The sequence below is a fragment of the Coturnix japonica genome, chromosome 1, assembly GCF_054131305.1.
Source record: "Coturnix japonica strain WE chromosome 1, WE-NBRP24, whole genome shotgun sequence".
In the NCBI taxonomy this organism is placed as follows: Eukaryota; Metazoa; Chordata; class Aves; order Galliformes; family Phasianidae; genus Coturnix; species Coturnix japonica.
Genome location: NC_140663.1, coordinates 28,535,246 through 28,556,121, shown reverse-complemented (window position 1 = coordinate 28,556,121; position 20,876 = coordinate 28,535,246). Strand labels below are relative to the sequence as shown.

The 20,876-nt window shown below is 39.4% G+C and overlaps 1 protein-coding gene and 1 long non-coding RNA gene across 2 annotated transcripts in view; one reads left to right on the top strand and one right to left on the bottom strand.

The window, feature by feature from the left end:
- Window positions 1–474: 474 nt before the first annotated feature.
- Window positions 475–16,248, bottom strand: LOC146762340 (uncharacterized). The gene is made up of 4 exons (XR_014942259.1): window positions 16,003–16,248; window positions 15,863–15,920; window positions 7,565–7,650; window positions 475–601 (listed from the first exon to the last, which is right to left on the bottom strand). It is a non-coding gene; the product is annotated as an uncharacterized LOC146762340 (long non-coding RNA).
- Window positions 16,249–16,371: 123 nt separating this feature from the next.
- The window catches only part of LRIG3 (leucine rich repeats and immunoglobulin like domains 3), a 42,186-nt gene continuing 37,681 nt past the window's right edge, over window positions 16,372–20,876 (top strand). The window contains exon 1 of the mRNA XM_015855211.3: window positions 16,372–16,762. Coding sequence (XP_015710697.2) covers window positions 16,593–16,762 — 170 coding nt within the window. The 5' untranslated portion in view covers window positions 16,372–16,592. The remainder of the gene's footprint in view (window positions 16,763–20,876) is intronic.

Below are 20,876 nucleotides of genomic sequence, written 5' to 3'. Positions count from 1 at the left end.
AACAAATGCCTCAGGAAATCAGTCCCTACTATAGACAAAGCTATATGTTTAAAAGGCAGGGATTAAGCAACAGTTTCAGAGAATTTGGAAGCTGGCACAAATGCGTTTATCACATGTGGAGGAAGAAGCGTGTCTGAGATGAGCTGGAAGAACAGCTACTTCACAAGCAGAAATGCTAAGTCAGTAGCTGACATAGCAATATTAGGAAAATATTCATAGTCCAGCAGTCAACAACAACAACAACAACAAAGAGATCTATGGTACATATTCTTTTTATTGCAAAAGTTACAGAAATTACAAGATAGAAATAAATTAGCACTCCATTTACTAGGAAGTGAGCTGAATGGAAGGCAAAACTAAAAGCACAGGCAAAATGCCCATGCTGCCTCTAAAAACTGCCAGCACGTTGCTCTGACTGTGCTAAGACCACTGACACCATGCTGACCAAGAGCTTCTTACTACTTCTTTGCACTTTCCCATCATCATTTCCACTTGTGCTCAGACACTCATCTTACACATAGATTCAGGCAGGGACTCTCTTTTTTGATCTTTGGAGGATGTGTGGCAAACCTGACTTGTTGAGGCAACAGGCCTCCATGCCCTACAGAAGAACACAAATCAATCAGTGTCAATTGGAAACTTAAGCACAAGTTATCATGCAATAGATGCTTTGAAAGTAAATGAAGACAGAGTAGCAAGACATCCTGGAGTGTCACGGTAGTTATCAACTACACAAGAAGGGATCTTAGAAAAAGACACATCAAAGAACAGTGAGGTTTTTTGTTTCACACTCTAGCAGAAGTATGAATGATAGAACAACAACAACAACAAAAGCAGTAAATGATAAGGTACACTAATACTCCAAAGATCCAAAACTAATGTACTCGAATCAGCAGATCTGGGTACAGCTCTCAAGGAAGGGCAGCATGCAAAAGCCCTGCAAGAAACTGACCAGTGGTGGAAAGTTACCAGTGATCAGTCTTAATTCATGCAGTATAAAAGAGAATATCCAGAATCTAGACTAAATAAGAAGCAAGACAAATGCCACCAAACACTCCTGGTTTTCCTGGAAGACTTGCAGACAACATCAGATAATAGCAAGTAACATCATAAGCAAGCTGGAGGCAAATGCAGTAAAAGCTTTGTGAACTAGAAAGCAAGTACACACACAAATAAAATAAAATGAAATAAAATAAAATAAAATAAAATAAAATAAAATAAAATAAAATTTTAAAAAATAATTAAGAAAAATTGTAGTAAATGTATGACGATGTGAAAGGAAAGGGGATGGGTCATTCAAATATGTACACACTACAAATGTCTGACTCCAGCAAGTCCAAAAAGGTTTTCACAGAGCACAGTCAAAAGTCATGGCGCAGTTGTTTAAAAAGTATGTGTCCAGCACATCCATACTGACCTCCTATTAACTCAGAGGAGATCGATTATAAACAGCATGAAATTAGGAGTATGGTTTTTTTGTTTGTTTGTTTTTTATTTTTGTTGTTTTTTATTTTTTTTCCAGAAAAATAAATAAATACAATTATTGAGAGGGAAAAGGAAAAGGAAAAGAAAAAGAAAAAGAAAAAGAAAGAGAAAAAGAAAAAGAAAGAGAAAAAGAAAAAGAAAAAGAAAAAGAAAAAGAAAAAGAAAAAGAAAAAGAAAAAGAAAAAGAAAAAGAAAAAGAAAAAGAAAAAGAAAAAGAAAAGAAGGAAAAGGAAAAAGTTATTTATGTGTACACTGGGATTTACCTTAGAAGGAAGCAGATTTACTGTCCAAATGAGGACATTAATGAAGGGATTGCTGATTGCTGCAGCAAAATGTTTAAGAAAGTCATCATAAGTTTTTTTTCAAATACTGAGTACAGATGTTAGTCCACAAATAACTGCGTTCCTTAAAAACCTATGAATCTTTGTTTGGTGAGTTAACTGCTTGGAAAACGAGTAACAGTTTGTAGCATGCAGCTCTTGGTAGTGTGCACTGCAGTGTACCCAAGGGAGCTCCAGCAACCAACACATGTAGTTTTGGAATTAAGAGCTTAATTTACTCAACTTTTACTTACTTGCTTCTGTGGGTGAAAGACTCTTATTCAAATGTGTATTAGAAGTCAATGGCAGAGATTTCAAATAAACTTTTGGCCTTTTTTTTTTTTTTTTTTTTTTTTTCCCCCTTCTGATATGCAGCACTTTAAAGCTTGTACTTGATTTTTTTCCTTTTTATATATTTATTTTATTTTATTTTATTTTTTATTTAGGGTTGAGGGTCAAGAAGGATGAGGACATAGGCAGTTTTCTTTCAAAATTATTTTGTAAACGCAGATTTTTGTTTTCTGTACAGAAAAGTATGAACGACTTTTAACATTCATTTTGGCTGAGGCTAAGAAAATCTTTTCTGCTTATGTAAGGGAACTGAGGTCTATTGGATCTGCCTACAGATATCTAGAGTCTCTCCAGGACTGCATGTCTCTTCACTCTGTGGAAGCTGCTGGCTTTGGATAACACAGTTTTTTAGTGATGGAAAGCAGAAGGAGATGGAGCCCATCTGCTAGCCACAGGAACTTCCCCTGCTAACCCCATGTATTTCCAGTTGGAAGTCCAAGATAGAGTCAATGCCTGCTTCAAAGCCTGAGGCATGGACAGCTTCCCTCCCACCCTGTCTGGCTGCAGGGAGAGCTGCTCAGGGCAGCCAACCTGGGTGGCCAGAAGGGACTGCACTGGGCACAGGGAAATGTCTCCTAAAAACTGGGCCAGTTTTTCTTGTGACTGTGAATCCAATAAATGTCTGTCTACATTTAAAGAGAAACAAAGCACAACCTTCTGTTGTTACTGAAATTTGATAAAAATTCCAGAAATTAACTTGTACTATGTAACTATGGGTTATGTGATTCCCAGAAAGCACCACCATTCACAGCACTGAAACACCTGATTTATTATATGCAGGTGTGAGCTAATTATTTCATATTTATTACTTATTATTTTATTATGTATTTATTTTGGAGAGGCAATAGACTTTCTGTAATTAGGCTTACACCCACTATGAAGCCCATTCTTCAGCTGCTTTGTACCTTTGACTTGCCCTGGCCTGCAAATTGCCACATTTAATCTGCAAGTAATCTGGAAAGGGTCTTGTTTAGTTTGAAAGAAAAGAAAGCAGCTGCAGCTCCTCACAGGGAGCAGAAGGGCAGCAATGAGCTCTTCTGTCTGGTGACAGTGGCAGGGCCCAAGGGAACAGCGTGGAGCTGTGTCAGGGGTAGGTTAGGGTGGGGGCTAGGAAGAGATTCTTCACCATAATCATAGAGTTGCTCAGGTGGGAAAAGACCTTAAAGATCATCAAGTCCGACTGCAACCTAACCATACTACCCTAACTACCAGGGGGTGGTGGGCATGGAACTGCTCTTCAAGAAGCATTTGGACAATGGTCTCAGGCACATGGTCTGATTTTGAGATGGTCCTATGTGGAGTCAGGAGCTGGATTTGATTATCATTGTGGGTCCCTTCCAACTCAGGATTTTCTATGACTCCATGATTCTCTAAGTTCCAGCTTTTGCTTGGTCTGAGCATCCACAAAACCTGAGTGAAGCAAATAGGCATCTGCCTAGACACTATTCATCCTCCAGATTCAGTGGTTTACAACCTGTTTTCCATTTTCCCATGCATCATCCTGTCAGACCAATAAGATATTTCATCATGAAACGAAGAAATAAACTACTCTTAGTTTAAACCAAAGAACTGAAAACTGGTCAACATTGTTACATCTGAGCATTTTGTGCTTTTTTTGTATTGAGTATGTATTGTATTGAGTTTGTATTGAGTGTGTTGTTTGTATGTCTGTTTAATAATAACAAATTATATTACCAAATGTGTATTCTTTTCTCAATATTTAAATGCAAACCCCAGGTCCTCCTAACCAAGGTTCTCCATTTTCAGTGGTAGAAAGTAGAAAGCAAAACATTCAGTTGGTGCCTTTATTGTAATTTCCCACCACTGCAACCAGAGATGGGATTGCATTCTGTAAGAACAATCTTTCCCCTCCATAGCTCTTGTTTGAATTTCCCTTTCAACCCATTTGGGTCAAGATCTTGCAGTCATCGAGTACAATTTGATATTATCATGCCTCCTTATTCAGCAGGTAAATGCAGCTAAGTTTATATTTAAGAGAAAAAAAAAAAAGTTTTGTTTTTTTTTTAATTATTATTTTTACTTTTTTATAAATCCTAACAGTGATAATCATTTTATGGGTGGCCATACTATGGTTAACACTTTTCCGGATGTGATTTATTCATTCTAACTTCTTTCAGTGTTTTATAGTTAGAATTATACTATTTAAATTGTTTATAATCATTCAAAAAATACTTTCAAACACAAATAACATCTGAAGAGTTAAAATACAATTTTTAATACAATCAACATCCTTAGACTTGTCTCTCCCTGTTTAGTTGAAACACATCTTTAGGGCCTCCTTCAGCTGATGCCCAAAGACTGCAAACTTTTTGTCAGACTAAAGGCTTTTAGGTGAGTTGAGCTGAGAAACAACCTGACTTGACCCTTTAATATGTTGATTACTCAGTTTTTAAATAATGACTATCCTTGAGTAAGTCTTTCCAAGTAAATGGGATTCTGGAATATGATAATAGTATTTGAAAAATCAATAGTGATTAACACCTGAAGTGTATTAAGTGTACAAACATAATTATTCTCAGAGAGGAAAAAATGCTTAGAAACACATTTGTTGTGTATCAGCACTACTTGGCTGTACGCCTTAATTAGAGCTTTCTCTTTTTCCCATGAGTAGTCAAGCACCCCACTGACTAGAAGCAAAGCCCAGCGGAGAGCTGATGGTCCCGCACTCCATCCACAAAGATATTCCACACACCGTGGGGGCCACTTTGTGTTTGCGCTCGAATCCTCTTAACTCCACTTTGCTCAACAATGCACCTAAACAAGAAGTTACTGAGGGTATTCAGTATCTCAAATTGCTTGGCACTTTGCAAAAGTAAGTGATAATTGGCCTGCGTTTTCCAGCTCTAATTAGTGCTATGCATTGTAAATGGCTTCAGAAAGCAAATGCAACCTCAAAAAGCAAAAAAATAGCAGAGTATTTATTTATTTATTTATTTATATATTTATTAAAAAAGCCCAGTTGCAGTTACTATTCAGTGTTAGGTAGGAAGATTCTACCTCTTCTTTGTAAGGGAACACAATCATTTGCAAAGGTTCTAACTTTTTTAAGTGGCATGCCAATCCCACATCTTTTTGTGAATGAAAACGTCAAATGTCCTGTTGGGTGAGCCAGGATTGAGTCTTCCTGGTAAGCTCAGAGATATACTTACTCGATCTTTCACTTTTACACCTACTCCTATGTTAATTTTCCTGCCTTCTGAGTATTTTCCTTTTCTGCAACCTATATTCAGGGTACGTTTTTCCTAGTAAATTGATTTAGCTTTTTAGATCAGTAACCTCTTTCAGAAAACAAACCTATATCTCTCATGTCTTTGCGTGACTTTAGATATGGGAGGTGTCTTGGAATTAAAACAACTCTCACACTTCTGAAATTAAGTATAACTGTGCAAATTTTGCATAACTCTTTTCAGAAGAGAGGCTGAAATTACCACTGGTCTTCGCTTCTAATATCTCTGTCCTCTCATTTTTTGCCCATCCTTTGAGATAACCAATGGGAACAACAAAGCACTGACCTGACATCCTAAAGGACTTTTTTTCCAGTATCTTCAATTCATTTGTTGTTCTGCTTTTTTGTACCTGTCATACTTGAAGTTTGCACCAGGTATGACAAATCAACTTAAAACAACACAAAAAAAAATTGATCTCAGATTGCAGTACTGAGTGCTCTACCTCATTCCAAGAAGAGATAAAAAACAGAATAATTCACCAAATCCATGGTAGCTGTACAACTGTTCTCAAGCACTATATGATAGCACTGTGCTCTTAAGTATGCGACAAAACATCATCCTTCTGACTTTCTCTCTTACCTAGACCTATGAACTTTATTTAAACATTCTTTAAAATAACATTTCTAAAGGCCGACAGTTTCACAATCCTGAGGAGGAATGCCAACCTTTTTAAAGCCATGCGATAAAACTCCCATTAGCTTCAATTATTATGCCCATTATTTGACACTCATTTGCTGTGTGTGTGGCAATAACACATATCCCAAGTTTAGCATCAAAAAGACCGAAAATTGCAGTAGTGAGTTTGAAAGGGTGAACGGAAGGTTCCTTATTTGGGAACTTCTAACACCCCAGAAGGGATAGTCACAGAAACCTGCAGGGCGCAGCAGGATTTGCAGGTTTTCCTGCCAGGCTGTTAAGCCTGAGGCTGCTACAGAGAATAACAGCTAAGACTGCACTGACTGTTCTGGAAACAGGTTGTGCTCCTTCTCCCGAAAAAAAAAAAAAAAAAAAAAAAAAAAAAGCCATACAGTATGAGAAGTTAAATACGTGTTATCTTGTGTGCAGAAGGTACATATAAAATATAAGTATGTATGTGCATAAGTATGTGCATGAGTATGTATGAATTCACAGATATAACATAAAAAATGGGAGTCTGAGCATTAACTGCACATAATTCAAAGCAAGCAAGCAGGATAAAAGATATGCATTAGAGAGCTGTAACACACATGCAAACTTTGTGGCTTAGACAAGCTTCTACAACATCAGAAATGGAAGAACTTAAAGTATAAACACTGACATATGTTGTCTGGTTTGTTTTCAACTCTTTTGTAATTTTTGAGCCCCTATACATCTCTTGCTGTGAATATGAATATCTATTAGACTTACAAAAATGAGCTTGCTTTTCTTGATCTGTTGATTCCGTGATCATTAACATCAGACTGGTGCATTACTGAAGTAAATGGAAGTGCACACTGAAGTGAGATCAGGTGTGACTGTTACTGTATTCTGCAAAACTGGATGATACCCTGTTTAATGCTATCTTCGAGATTTTATGCTAGATTTGTGCAAGCTATGGACAGATCAAATGCGATCAAGCAAAAAGTTAACCCCATGGAGGGTGACAATATCTGAGCCAGCACCTTTTCAAGGGCATTGATGCCCAAGGAAAAAAAGAAATTGAATGTGTTTAAAGAAACAGAGTGAGGTTTTTATAGCTTCAGAGGACTGTGCTGCTCCTAATCTCAGACACAATGCCCCAAACTTCTGTTTACCCCCACAGTAAGTCAGATTCTTCAGTCCACAATTGATTTGTTATGTTGTTTTCAGCAGTAACAATGGCTTATGGTATACCTAGTACCACTTGCCACTGGTTCCATATCATGGTGCGTAGCACTGTTAGTGAGGCCACATGACAAACTACATGAATTAAAGGTTAAAAATAACTCCAGGGAAAAAAAAAAAAAAAAGCCATGAGCCAACCTCATAATCTGGCTTCCTGCAAGGCACCGCAAACACCTGTGCTCACACCATAGAAGGAGCAGGTCTGAGCAAGCAGCAGAACTGAGTAGGAAAATCTTCAGGCATAACTGCTTGGGAAAATGGTTTTGCAGAACTGCTCTCAGGGATGCTCTGATGCACAGCATTTTCTGTCTTCCTTACCTGAAAAGTTGTCCATGGATAAGGTAAAGTCCTCAGGCCAAAGGCTGAAAGCCGTGAGTCTTCAGGCATATCTGATTTGCAATTTGCTGAAGAAATAGTGTTAGAGACAGTTTAGGACTCCCTGTGTTTTTTCAGCAGTTGCAGCTATGATTATTTTCCTGTCAGCTAAAATCAGATCTACTTCACTAGAAATCTGCACACCTATATGCCAGCACTTGAGGGAGTTCTGATCAGGAAAGAGGATGCCCACCGCCCATCCCAACAAACTTTGTTTTGAGTCCAAGCCTTATTTCTAAATAAATGACAAAATGCTTTACTCACTCAGGGCTTTCTACAATAGTCTTGAGCTCAGACAGCTCTGAATATCAGTATATGTTATTAAACAACAACAGTAACAAAGGGTCTGTGCATTTGCAGAATAGTCACTAATTACTTCCTTGGTAAAATTATTCATTTGTGTGAGCTTCTCTAACACGTTTTAAAATTATATATATGTATATATGTGCTTAATTAAAACCAAAAACAAACCCTTCTGTTTAAGAAAATAAAGAATAAAATATTTGGAAAGCATTACAGTAAAAGTCAGATATCTAGACTTAAAAAAAAAAATAAAAGAATCCTACCACTTAATCTTTAACTGTTGCCATTTTTTAAACAACAAAAGCCATGCAAGAGATTATGGTTTTAGTTTTAACTCTGAATGCCCTTTTTGTTGATTTTATTTTAACACACTTTATTTTTTTATGACACATAGACATATATATGTGTAAAAAGAACATTTATTTATAATTTAAGAGATTAATTATTATATAAACTGAAATATACATGAGACTAAGCTTCTTAGCTAGATCTCTTTTGATACTATTTTAAGTTATGTTATTGTACTTATAATGTGCAAGTCCGAGGATTTAACATTGTCCCGGGAGAATTAGTCTCTGAGGAGCACATTGCTCACAGCTGCAGTGGAATATCCATCACTGAACATTTCAGCACTTCCAATTCCATCTTAGTGACATCAGTGGGATAGCTGGACTATTACTCACATGTGGTACTCAGAGAGCATATGTATGAATTTATCAATGTCATAGAGCAGTAATTTTGTGTTTATCATTAGCAGTATTTTTCTAAATACAACAACAATAAAAAGTTGTGGCTTTTTTTTAAGTATGATTAAAATAAAATGTATTCTTCCTAAGTTTAAAGTGATCAGCAAACCTCCTCCTCTTTAGTTTCCCAAAAATGAGAAATTCATACAATAGAATTAACTTAGCTAAGTGTATGGAGACTTTTTTATTAATTATAAATTATTTACAAATCACTGGAAAGATAACTCAGTTATTTTATACCTGCAATTCAATGAAAGCCCTGGTTTCCTTGCCATTGCTGTCAGATTTGGGCCCAGCCTGACCAGGTGGTAGTTGCCTTGATTTTGACATTGCACATGTGGGCCAAGGCAGCTAAAAATCCATACTGTGGCATCAGATGTGGTAGGATGCTAACTTCTCTCTAGAAAGTTGCCTTTTCTAGAGCTCAAGTCAATTAAATTCCAAGAAGACCAGTCCAGTGAGACACTGAACTATTTGTCTTGTAGCACTGCCTATGTATTTCTTACTTACTTATTTTCCAGCAACAGCAATAGAGAACAAAACTGCAAGGATGGTCCCTGAACCAGAAGTTTCTCATTTGGCAATGACAGCACAACCAGAAAAGGATTTCAAGATTCAACATGTGCAAGACTCTGCACTGCTATTTCCTTTGATAGATCAGAGAGTACAGAGAGGCCTGCAAAAGGGAACAGTGAGTGAGAGGAGTTGCCTAAGCTGCAGGCCTGGAAAGGAAAACAACAAAGGAAAAACTTCACCACGAACAACATACATGTACATGTGTGCTGATCGTTTGCACACTTTGAAAGAAAACCTACTTGAGAAAGTTCAGAGAGGGCCAGAAGCGCTGTGGCCAGTAAGTGATGGGCAAACCTCAGCCTGCTATCCTGACTGCTTACTGCTTGAAGAATTGGAAAGCTGATGGCTAGCAAGGCCATCAAAAGCAAGGTGCTTTGCATTGCAGAGGTTTGTTGCCCAAATGTAGGAGATATCAAAGAGATTATAGGAAATTTTGCTTGCATAAGATTAACAAAAAGTGTCAGAGTGATTAAAAAAACATATTCTTTACAATTTTTCTCAATGTGATACTATCAGGATCAGTACAAGGAGAGTGTCAGTGATGGGTATTCACCAACTAAGCCTATTGGTGCAGAGTGCTGGTGCTTTCTGCAGCTGTAGCTAGTGCCTGGCCGATCCAGACCAGTACACACCAGCCTGCTCCTTGGTGCTCCAGCTCAGGAAATTGGCCAGTGTTAGTAAACATGGCTATGGCAAGTAACTGAGCATCTGTGGAAGTCGTGCAGTGTGAATTTGGCCTATTTCTTACAAAGACAGAGCATGCTTATTTCACTTTATATAATGAGGAAAGCAGTAGGCAGCAAACAGCAAAAAGAGGGAAGCAAAGACTGATGATGTACAGTCTGCTGACTCCCTGGCTTCTCAATGATAGTCACACGATAATTTTGTGCAAAATCTCAGTGCTGATTGCTGTGCTGCAACACTGTGCATTCATTTTCTGAGAGCTGTGAATTACGTCCTCCTGAGCCTGTTAACAGTTTTCTATAACCAACATTCTACTCCTAACCTATCCTCCTCTTATAATCTGACACCAAACAAGACATTATAATTAATTTCAGCCTTCAACAGCACAACAGAGTCATCACGTCTTTTTCTCACACAGAAAACTTCAACTGATATATCCTAAATGCCTTCTGTGATGTTTCATTGTTGGAGTGTTCTTATTTAGTTTTCATTGCTCTATTAGATGTTTTTTTACAGGGTCCTCATTTTGTATTTTTATATGATATTTCTTTCTAAGCATAGCACTTCCCCTCAGTTTTACTAAGCCTCATAAAATTTAATCTGTTAATAATTACATAATACAATTTGTTATATCAGCATGCAACAGGGAAACTATTAAATGATTACATGTTCCAATAACTACACCAATTCATAAGTGAGAAATGTCACTTATTATTATTGCAATAACACAATGTAGCTTCAATTTATAAAGTTTTGTAAATATATATACATATTAGTATATTTAGAAATTCAATCCGTATGCTTAAAGGTGTGCAGCGAGAAACATCTAAAAATATAAGGTCTAATCTCAATTAGCCAAAAAGACTTTTCCACTTATTGGAGAGGAAAAGAAACCTCCAGTGGCTGATTCACTCCAAATGCCTTGATTACTCATTTTAGAAAGGTAGTAATCACTCTCTGGAGGTGTCATCCTCTCTCCACTGACTACAGAAGGAGCCAAGACAATCGCTTTAAAATAGATACCGAACTTCTAAATTGCTAAAATTACACAAGATGAGTCCCAGCTGCAGCTTGTTCCCTCTGGAACAGTCAAATAGACTTAAATTCTTCAAAGATTTAGGCTCTAAGTCTCGCTGATTTCACACTGAGAAGCTTTTTCAGTCATTGACTTCAGGAGTTGCCTAAACACAGTGCATGCTTAATTTTGGAAGCCTTGGAACACTGACAAAAATGTTACCAAATCTCCCTGGATGATTTGAGTAAGTGATGTCTTCAAAGATCCATGCTTTTCTTCTGGTAGAAATTTCCAGCCCCAAAACAGAAGGGAACATGCCTATGCTTCAGTTACAGGAACCCACTCCACAACAAGAGAGGAGGACTAGAAGTGGAGGAGTCTTGGAAGGCCACAGCTAGATTTCTTTTTTAGATCTCTTTAGATCTCTTTTTTAGCCACTTCTTGATCTTTCTTACCCCTAAATGTTTATTTATTTTAAAATATTATTTAAAAAAACAACAAAAAAAACAACAACAACAACAAAAAACCCACACAACCCAACAAACTAAAACAACTAGTAGAACAGACCTAGCAGGTGTTTTACTACGGTAGCACCATCCTGAAATTACTTCCACTTATTTTTATTCAAATTGACGACATTTCAACTTGAGTGCTCCTTAATGACATAAAATTAACTCTTCTTTTTTCCTCTTTGAAGTTACACCATTGTAGATGTTGATTGTTTAATTGTCCTTCCAATCATGCACTTAACTTCCCACTTAGCCCCATGCAGGATATGACTTGAAGACATTAACAGTCGTCACTAATGTGGATTGCCTTAGGACATTTGAGTTTATTTGCAATGGAGGCAAACACTCAGTGTTTGGATGAATTCTACAAATGCTGAACATTTTCTACCTTAGGCAAAGTATTTGGAAAGAGTTCATATGGTTTTCCTGGTTGTAATCAGTGCGCTAAAATTATGCATAATTTGGTTTTCATGGTTTCAGTGCTGGATCACATAAATTCAAGTTTAATTACTACCAAAAATAAATTCCTGTATGAACCTTGGTATATTCACCAAGGACTTATGACACACTAGTAGGAGATTCACAATAGCTAGGAAATAATTTAAGAACGTTTTATGGGCTTGCCTCAAATGCGAGTGAATTTGCAATGGTTGATCACAGGAATTGAAATAAATGGTCATGAAGTCTTAGTGCTAATATTAACTAAAATATCCCATGATATGGTATGAGATTCTTGTTTAAACGCATAAAGGTAAAGGGAAGAAGTGAATAAGGCCTTCTGCTCAACAGGGGAGTTTTCCTGTAACTCTCTAGCAACTTTCAGACAGGTGCCTGAGGCAAAACCTCCTATAGCCTATTGCAAGCTGTTTCATGTACGCAAGCAGTCTCCACAAAATACATGTTCTGTTCCATTTTCATGGGGTTTTTTAGGCAATATGGGTTTCACCAGTCAATCTCTCCCTTCAGTTGTGGCCTTAGAAAAAAATGTTGTAAGCCCTAATTTTTTTTTATTTTTTATTTTTTTAATTATTATTTTTTAAACGGGGTAAGTAGGGGAAACTGCAGTAGGAAGTGATGACCTTTAGAGGATGAATTCTCACTTCCTTCTCCCAAAATCACAAACATCTTCTTCAACTAGAAATAAAGTGGAGCTGGGAAAGTTTAGGAATAAGTAAACAGGACATTAATTCTGCCAGTTACTCCTACAGGGCATTTACTGATAGAAAGGTGGATATATAAGTTATTGATTTCTATCTCAGTATCTGAACTGGGATGCATCAGAGCATAAATCAAGATTTATGCTCTAATAAAATCAAGACCAGGTTGGACGGGGCCCTGGGCAACCTGATCTAGTAAATGTGTATGTTTGGTGGCCCTGCTAGGCAGGGGGGTTGGAACTACATGATCCTTGAGATCCCTTCCAACCCGGGTCATTCTGTGATTCTGTGTGTGATAAACAGTGTTACTCTGCTCCACCTCTGCTTCTTGCTGCTGAACACTTCTGAACTCACATCATTTACCCATGAAAAGTAGAAATTCTGAAGCAAATACTAGACACTGTTTTGGATTACCTGGTAATCAAGGACTACATAAGGAGACTCTGGGATGTCCTTAATGGGTGTAGTTATTTAGTGGATACGACTGTTCACTCCTTTTGACTTCCCAACACAAATCCTGCAGGATTAACTACACATGGCTACATACAGCTTAACTGTATGTAATTGAAATGGCTTGACTCCCATGAAAACTAAATAAATTTATTTTAGATTAACGAAACCATCAAAGTTACTAATACTATGAAAGACAGAAAATGTATAATCTTAATTTTGTTTTGCTTAACTTAGGAACGGATACAATATTTTCAGTAACCTGCTAAAACCAGACCGATTTGAGGTAGACACCTTCTAGAGGCAGGTTAGGTGAAAGCAGTGTTTCTTTAAATGAGTTAATGATATGTTAAAAAAATAAAAAATAAATTAAAAAAAGAATCATACTTAGCTTCTGGGTGTGTCTTTTGCCTGAAGCTATTGCATCTTTTAAACAACGTATGTTTGGACTTGTATCTGTAAATGTGCGTTTATCTAATTTAATAATCAGAGAATTAAAAAGACACCACTGGATTCATCCCATAACATCCCAATGAAGGATCTACAGTTCAATGTGTAGCTTCCTTTCTCCTACTCTCAATTCACTCAGGCTACCATGCTGGTAGTCTCATGAAGGGAAAAAAACAAACAAACGAACAAACAACAAACAACAAAACACAAAGATCAACCAACCAAAGTGTTTGAGGATCTAGTTTTACAAGAATTTTTGTCTGCTGCCATGCTTCCCCCTTTTCAGCATCACCCCCTCAGGCTGACCTATATTCCAGCTGCCATGGAAAAAACCTGTCTTTGCCTAAGCAACCATCACCACAGATAAGCTTCCTTGTGCAGTTACATAGAAAATTGGATGAGGAAATTATTCCAGAGCAGAACTAATAGTGGAGGTGGTAGAAGATTGTTTTTGGTTTTGATGGGTCTGCAGTAAGACCATTATCTTAACCCTGTTGACTTTGCAGTTACACTAACTGAGATGCCAAACAAGGGCCGCTAGGGATATCTTGCTTCATGTAGAGATATCAGGGTAGGGGAATGTGAGACCTTCCATTTTATTGCAGACTCATGGCTGGAGTGAGTTATACTCCAGCCAAACCCATGAAGAAGACATACAGGAAGTCTCTCATTGGTATTTTCTTATGTATAATTACGGTGCACTCTGGAAGTAAAAGGAAAGAAAAAGAGACCCTGGGTGTGGAGGCTGCCAGATCTTGCAACATTTGTATCAGTTTCCCAACGCCTGAGACTCCTGAAGAGAAGAAATCTCCCTGCTGGAAGAAATTCTTCCTGTCAGAGGCTCTGAAGTACAGCACACAGGCATTTTAGAATTTGTAATATAATCAGTTTTAAAATGCTTTATTGAGTCTTCAGAGAAAAGAAGCTGCAAAGACAAATGGATTAATTTTCTGAATTGATTTACCTTGCTTAATTTAAAACAGCTTCATACATTACTAGCACTAAATATGCATTGGGTTTTCTAAGGGCACAGTATTCCATGACTGCATCAGTGGTTTTCAAACTAAAAAGAAGTTCTTGCCCTTTTTGATATTTTCATTTTTTTTTTTCCTGCTTTCTTCCCTCATCTGTTCCCTTGTTCCATTTTTCACATGTACATCAGATACATTATTCATATGCTTTGCTTCTATATTTTCTTACATTTGTATGTTTAAACTGACAGCTTAATTACTCTGTTGTGACTTACCAGTGAATCACTGCCCTTGCCAACACTCAAGACATGCTCACTTTTCCTAAATTAGAGGTACTTTGTGGGAACTGTGGTACAGAGTTTGGCTACTTTAAATCAGTTTTGCTTATAGTAACGTGTGTGATAATTCTCTGGTGCGACATGAAAATCCTCATCTTGAATTTTTGTTTACATTGCAGAATTATCAACTATAGCATATTTTACCTAAAAACGAACAGAACATGTTTAGGTGTATCTGTGTCTTGATATAACAGTGTGAAGCAACCTCATAGCTAGAAATGTTATCTTTTTTGAAAGAAATGAATGCCTTCCTACTCACTTCAGTAGGAAAAGGTACAGGCTAATGGTGGATAGTTTTGAAAATCTGAGTCTGGCACTATCTACTTTTTTCCTACTGGCTATATAGAACAGTTCACTGTTCCTTTGGCTTTGTTAATCTAATGCTAACCCAGTAGTTTTAAATGGCTGCAGACGAGGTGAATATCTACGACAAGACGATGTTGCCAAGATAGTTTTCATTTACAACAAATAAGCAAGAGTAGCTTGTAAATATATACTAATTTTTACCCTGTGTTCCATTTGTTGGCTTGCTTGCTTTTACATGCAGAAAACTGCATTTCTGCAGTGTGTGTTTGCTTTCATGCAGTGATTTCTGTAAGGACCACCAGCGGTCAGTGGATCACTGCACTGTTCCATACACTGTCCACCTGAAATAGTTGTGTTGACAGCAGCGCAAGAACGTTTTCACTTTTGATTTGCCTGCTAGGTTTGCAAAACTGGGATTCCAAGCTAAAAACGTAGTTCTGCATAATTCAGCTGGCTTCCTGAGACGCGTATGGAAGCAATAAAACAGTTTCAGTCCTGCGTGTTTTGGTGTTGGAGCTATCAAACTTGCAAGACACCTCATGTTGTCTCCAGTTCTGTAGGCGAGATGTGTTGTGCATATAAAGCTGTGAAAGAACGTGTAGTGTCCACCACTGGTTGGACACTCTTCTGCTGCTGAATGGGACTGTGTAGTGCTTCCAGTAACTGAATCCAGGCAGGGTCTGGGCTTACATATGGTACTCGAACAATAGGTATTTACTTAAATTACATAGATTACCTCAGAGATGTGGAATCTGCACGCCCTGCCTACTTCCCTGAACCTCGGGAGCTGGATCCTGTGGGGAATATAATGGGCTTAATTACTGAGTCTGGACTAGCCGCGCAGGACCCGGAAGGCAGGAGTTAACCTCACCTCACCTTTTACATGCCAGTGACCCCAGCCTTGGCTGGGAACCTGCCGGGGCCTCCGGAGCCGCTCCGGGACCGCTCCGAGTCGCGCCATCAGCGCAGTGCCGGGGGGGACTCCACGTCTGGGCAGCGGGGCCCGCGTTCGCTCCCTCTGCTCTTAGAGGCGCTCGCTCAGCGGCCTCCTGGGCGGGGAGCGGGCATCGAGGCCCGTCGGCATCGGAGCCCGTTGGCAAAGAGGTTTTGCCGCCAGTCCTCCCCCGAGCGGGGCGAGGCCGAGGTGGCCCGGGCCGGGGGTTGTAGTCGTCACATGGCAGGGGGAGGGGGCTGCGGGCGGGGCGGGCCGCGCGGCGCTCGGGGCTCCCCGGGCCGGGCGGGGGCGGGCTGAGGCGCTGCAAAGTTTGCGGAGTGGCTGGCGGTGCGGCGTGCCCCCCATCCCCGCTCCTTCACTTTTTTTTCCCTCCTCCCGCTCCCCTCACCGTGTTCCCTCCTCGGCGGTGGCTCCGGGGCATGAGCGGGAACCGCCACCCGCGCTGAAGGAGACAGAGAGGCGGGAGATCTGTCTGTCCGCGAGGGACGCGGGTAGCGGCTCCGAACCCGCCATGCCCAGCGCCGTGTCTACCGCCCTACCGGCGCTACTCCTGCTGCTGCTGGGGGGCCCCGCCGCCGCCCGCTGCCCCGCGTCCTGCCGCTGCGCCGGGCACCTCGTCGCCTGCAGCCACCTGGAGCCGAGCCGGCTGCCCGAGCGGCTGCCGCGGGGGGCGGTGCAGCTGTGAGTACGGGGTCTCGGCAGTGCGGGGTGTGGGGGGGTGCCTGGCCGCCATCTTCTGCCCCTGGGGGCTGCCCTGTTGCGGCCGGGGAGGGCTAAGGCAAAGGGGAGGGAAACATCGGGGCGGTGGGCAGGAGGGAGCGGGCTGTCAGCGGGCTGCGGGGCTCCGCGTTGGGCTGAGGCGTTACACCGAGCTGGGCTCCGGGGGGCGGCGGCTGATGATGCTCTGGGAAGGGGGGAAAAAAAAAGTTGTTCCCCCAGCGACTTAATCGGAAAACGTGCGAAATCTCTGAGCTGGCATTCATTTCTTCGCAGAAAAAAACAAACGAACAAAAAAAAAAAAACCCGAAACTTTTGTATCTTATTAGTCACGGTGTTATTTTTGTAGCTCTCGCTTTTCGTCTCTGGTAGTTTTAATAACTTTACTAACGCTGGGAGTTGCCACGTGTGGCTCGGTGACACGGATTTATGGAATTCTCGGTAACTCGTAATGAAATGCCATGTGCAGGGAATTTACCTCCTGTGACAAACTTTTATGGACAAAGCATGAATTATGGGAGTTTTCTGCAGCCCTGAAAAGAGCCGGGACACTTGGCACATTTGTTTTTAATCTCTTGTCATTCAAATATCTTCTGTATTAGTCGCCGTAATTTTCTATTACATTTCCAAAGCAGATCGAGATAAGGACTTAAAAGTAAACAGGAAGACTTTCAATTAGTTGTGGCTAATTCTGCTCAATTGCCTCGTCTGGAGGTCATGCTGCTTTGCTCATGAAATGTGGATGGCTGTATTGACACCATATGGTACTGTGCACACGAAGGGCTGCAGGAGGTGAACATTTCCATGAGCAGTTCAGGAAAGTGTGAGGGGGAAAAGAACTTTTTTAGTCCTTTGGTTTATGTGATTGAAGCATATGAATCAAATGCCGGATCTGCTTTACATTCAACAGCTTGCTAGGCTTCCTATTAAATTTCATCTCTCCTGTTCTTTTGAACTATTTTAGCATGCAAGCATTAGGTTTCTGACAAAATGGAAGGTAGTTTTGATGCTAAGCTGGGCTTTGCAGCTTGCTTTCTTAGTCTAGTTTAGTGCTGGTAAGATAAAATTCAGATGTGACAGCACGCTAAATAAAATAAAATTGAAAAAAGGAGAAAAAAAACAAAAAACCAAAAAAACCCCAGAACTTTTGTTTTTGTTACTGCTTTGAAATTATGTTAGGAGTGGTCCAAGTATGTCTGTTGCTCTTTCTTTACCGAGGTATAAAACACATTGCAGGGCTTTTTTTGTTAGCACAAGGGTGGGTTTTTTTCTAATTAGAATTCCCTTGGTAGTGTAAATTATCCTCATGTAAGTTCACATTCCTTTAAAAGTGTGAGAAAATAAGTTCCACTTGTATAAATAAGCTTTGGTCTGTTGTAAGAAACCCTGCTGTGATTACTCATTGGACAGCTGTGTCACTTGGTCTTAAACTCACAGGAGTACGTCTTTGTAGGTGTCATCAAACCATGTGGTCTGGCTGCTTTTGTGTAAATATTTCTTTTGTTTGTGTCAAATGACTTGGAAGTACCCAACTGTTTCTTCCTTACCCTCTTCTGAAAGGGGCCGAGGAAGAGTGGAACATTGTCTTTCACCTCCAGTTACTTAAGTACTTGGAGCTTTGACTTCACATGTAGGATTATAATACTCTTCAGTTTTACATACACAAAAAAGGTTTGAGTAAGCTGAGTTATTGTTGCAACAAACTGTGCATTTACAAACTGTTAAAGTCTGTTTATGAACTTTATTGCTATATGTTTACTGTGTTTTCCCGTGGAAGTCCATAGCATATATAGCCAAAGGCTAGTTGTTTAATTGCAGGGTTTCCAATGCTCCTTGGAAAACAACTGTGACACCATGTTCTCAGCATAGGCAGACAAGCTTTCCCAAGCAGAGCAGTGAAAGCTTTTCTTCATGAGAACGTCTGGGCCCACTCTGTACCTCACACCTTCCTCTGTCCATCTACACTCCCAGGCAGACAGCACATCCGGTGAAGTCAGCTTCTGAGTTTGTTCAACCTTTCCTTCGTTTTGTATCCCCACTGAGATAAAACAGGAGCTTGTGAACTGCTGTCTGACCATTGATTGTGCAATGGGGAAAAACAGAAGGTGGACCTCTATACTGAGTTTTTGTCTTTTTTTTTTTTTTTATAGCAAATGTGAGGTTACTGCTTTGTGTGGAAATGGCTTCATGAAATAGGGTGTAAACAGGGTCTACTTGCCAGCTTTGCTGTGATTTTAGCCAAAAAATATCATCCTCTGTAGTGCTGCCTTTGCAGAAGATAACAATTCACTGGAAACTGATAAATATTTGTAATGATTGTGTACAAATGGTTTTAAAGTTAGACTTCAATTTACTTCTTGTGTGTGTGTCTCGAGATGGAGAGAATGTTGCTGCATTAGAGCCGATGTTTCATAGCCAGAAGTGGAGGGAGGAAGAGAGTTTGAATGGCGGCCAGCGTCCTCAGTGTTTGTGAATTCTCAGAGGCTTTGTTGAGTTCTCCTTGCCAGGTTCACCTAGGAATGCTAAAGCTGTCAGCAGGACAGAGGGGAAAATCTGAAAGATGGCTTTGACTTGTGTTTGTATTACATCTTTAGTATTTACATTTTATAAATCCTCTAGTTCTTTACCAGAATTGCCAGAAAAAAGGGCCGTATGGTTTTCACAGCTGTTTTTCAATATTTTCCAGACTAAAACTTGAACATAGCGAACTGATTTATGAGTCACTTTGGATCAGTGTCTTAAAACAGCTACAGCCTGGCTTTTTGTTTTTCAGCTCTCTTGATTTCTGCTGAATTAGCAGCTCTATAGGCCCCAGTGGGACTGATTAAGGAGCTGTTGCTGGATTTGCATTTTAAAAATTGACTTGGGGCTCAGGTTTCTGAGTTCTCGAAGGAAGAAGATGATAATTGTAACTAAGTGTTGTAAATTAAGTAGAGTCTAAAAGTTATAAATGTGTGAAGAAATGCTCACTCTCTCCCTTTATTCATTAGGCCTCTCATTTTTTTTTTCATCTTATCAACGTTGATGTTCAGAGTTACATTTTCATTTTTGAAGGCAGAGGTTGAGTTATGAGAGGTGTTCATACAAAAAGGAGTATAAAGCATTTAATAAAACAGGTTTTCAAAGGGCCTCAAAAACTACGCAAGCTTTTGAAAGAGGGTGCAATCTGATAAAAGCTTAATCACTTTCATTAGAACCTGAGATGAACAGGTTTATACATTTTATTGTTATAAAGATTTCTTAATAAAAATGGAGTTTCAGAGAGTTTTCACTATTGCATCTGTAATGGCTTTTGAAATTCTAGCAGTAGAAGTAATCACAGTGGAGATTTGCTCCCCCCTGCTAATATGGTTTCAACAGAGAGGGAGAATTCAGAAATGGAAAAATGCCTAGTAATAATCTTTGTATTTTCACAGTGCCAGTGCTCCTTTCCAAATGAAGGAAAGGGAATGATTCGTTTTCAGGTCTTTTCTTTGTATCTGTTTTAGGACATGTCCAGAAATGCATTGAATTGATGTGTATTTGTAGCTTTGGAGCAAGGATGCTAAAATGTTACAATTAAAACGTGTCCAATTCATAGTTTGCCCAACAATGTATACAGCTGTGTGAAACTGGCAATTCAGTATAGTCTGGAGTTTCTGTTTTTCTTATTGTTTTGCTTTGAGTTTGACAACCTGTTGTGAGTAAACCAGGAATGAGGAATTTATCCGCATGTGTTTTTTAAGGTACGTACTATGTGGAAAATCTGAGAGTATCTTTAATGTTTAAAGACAAACATGAAATAATGGTTTGAAACCTAGTGCAAGTTGTTACGCTCACGGTTGCCTTGATAGACTCCAGATGGATGTGAGCTTGAGCTATGAGTGAAAGTGTCTGGCTCCAGTGTGGTGATCATGCACAGCAGTGGTTGTAATTGCAGGATTTTTATAGTTTAAGGACTCTGCCAGATTTTTTCTTTTTTTTTTTTTTTTTTTTTTTAACATGTTATAACTCCAGCAGAACAAATCTACTCATGTCTGTTACTGTCTGGTAGGTCCTTTAGGCAAGGATGTTTTAAATAAAGCTTTTGCAGGGTTTT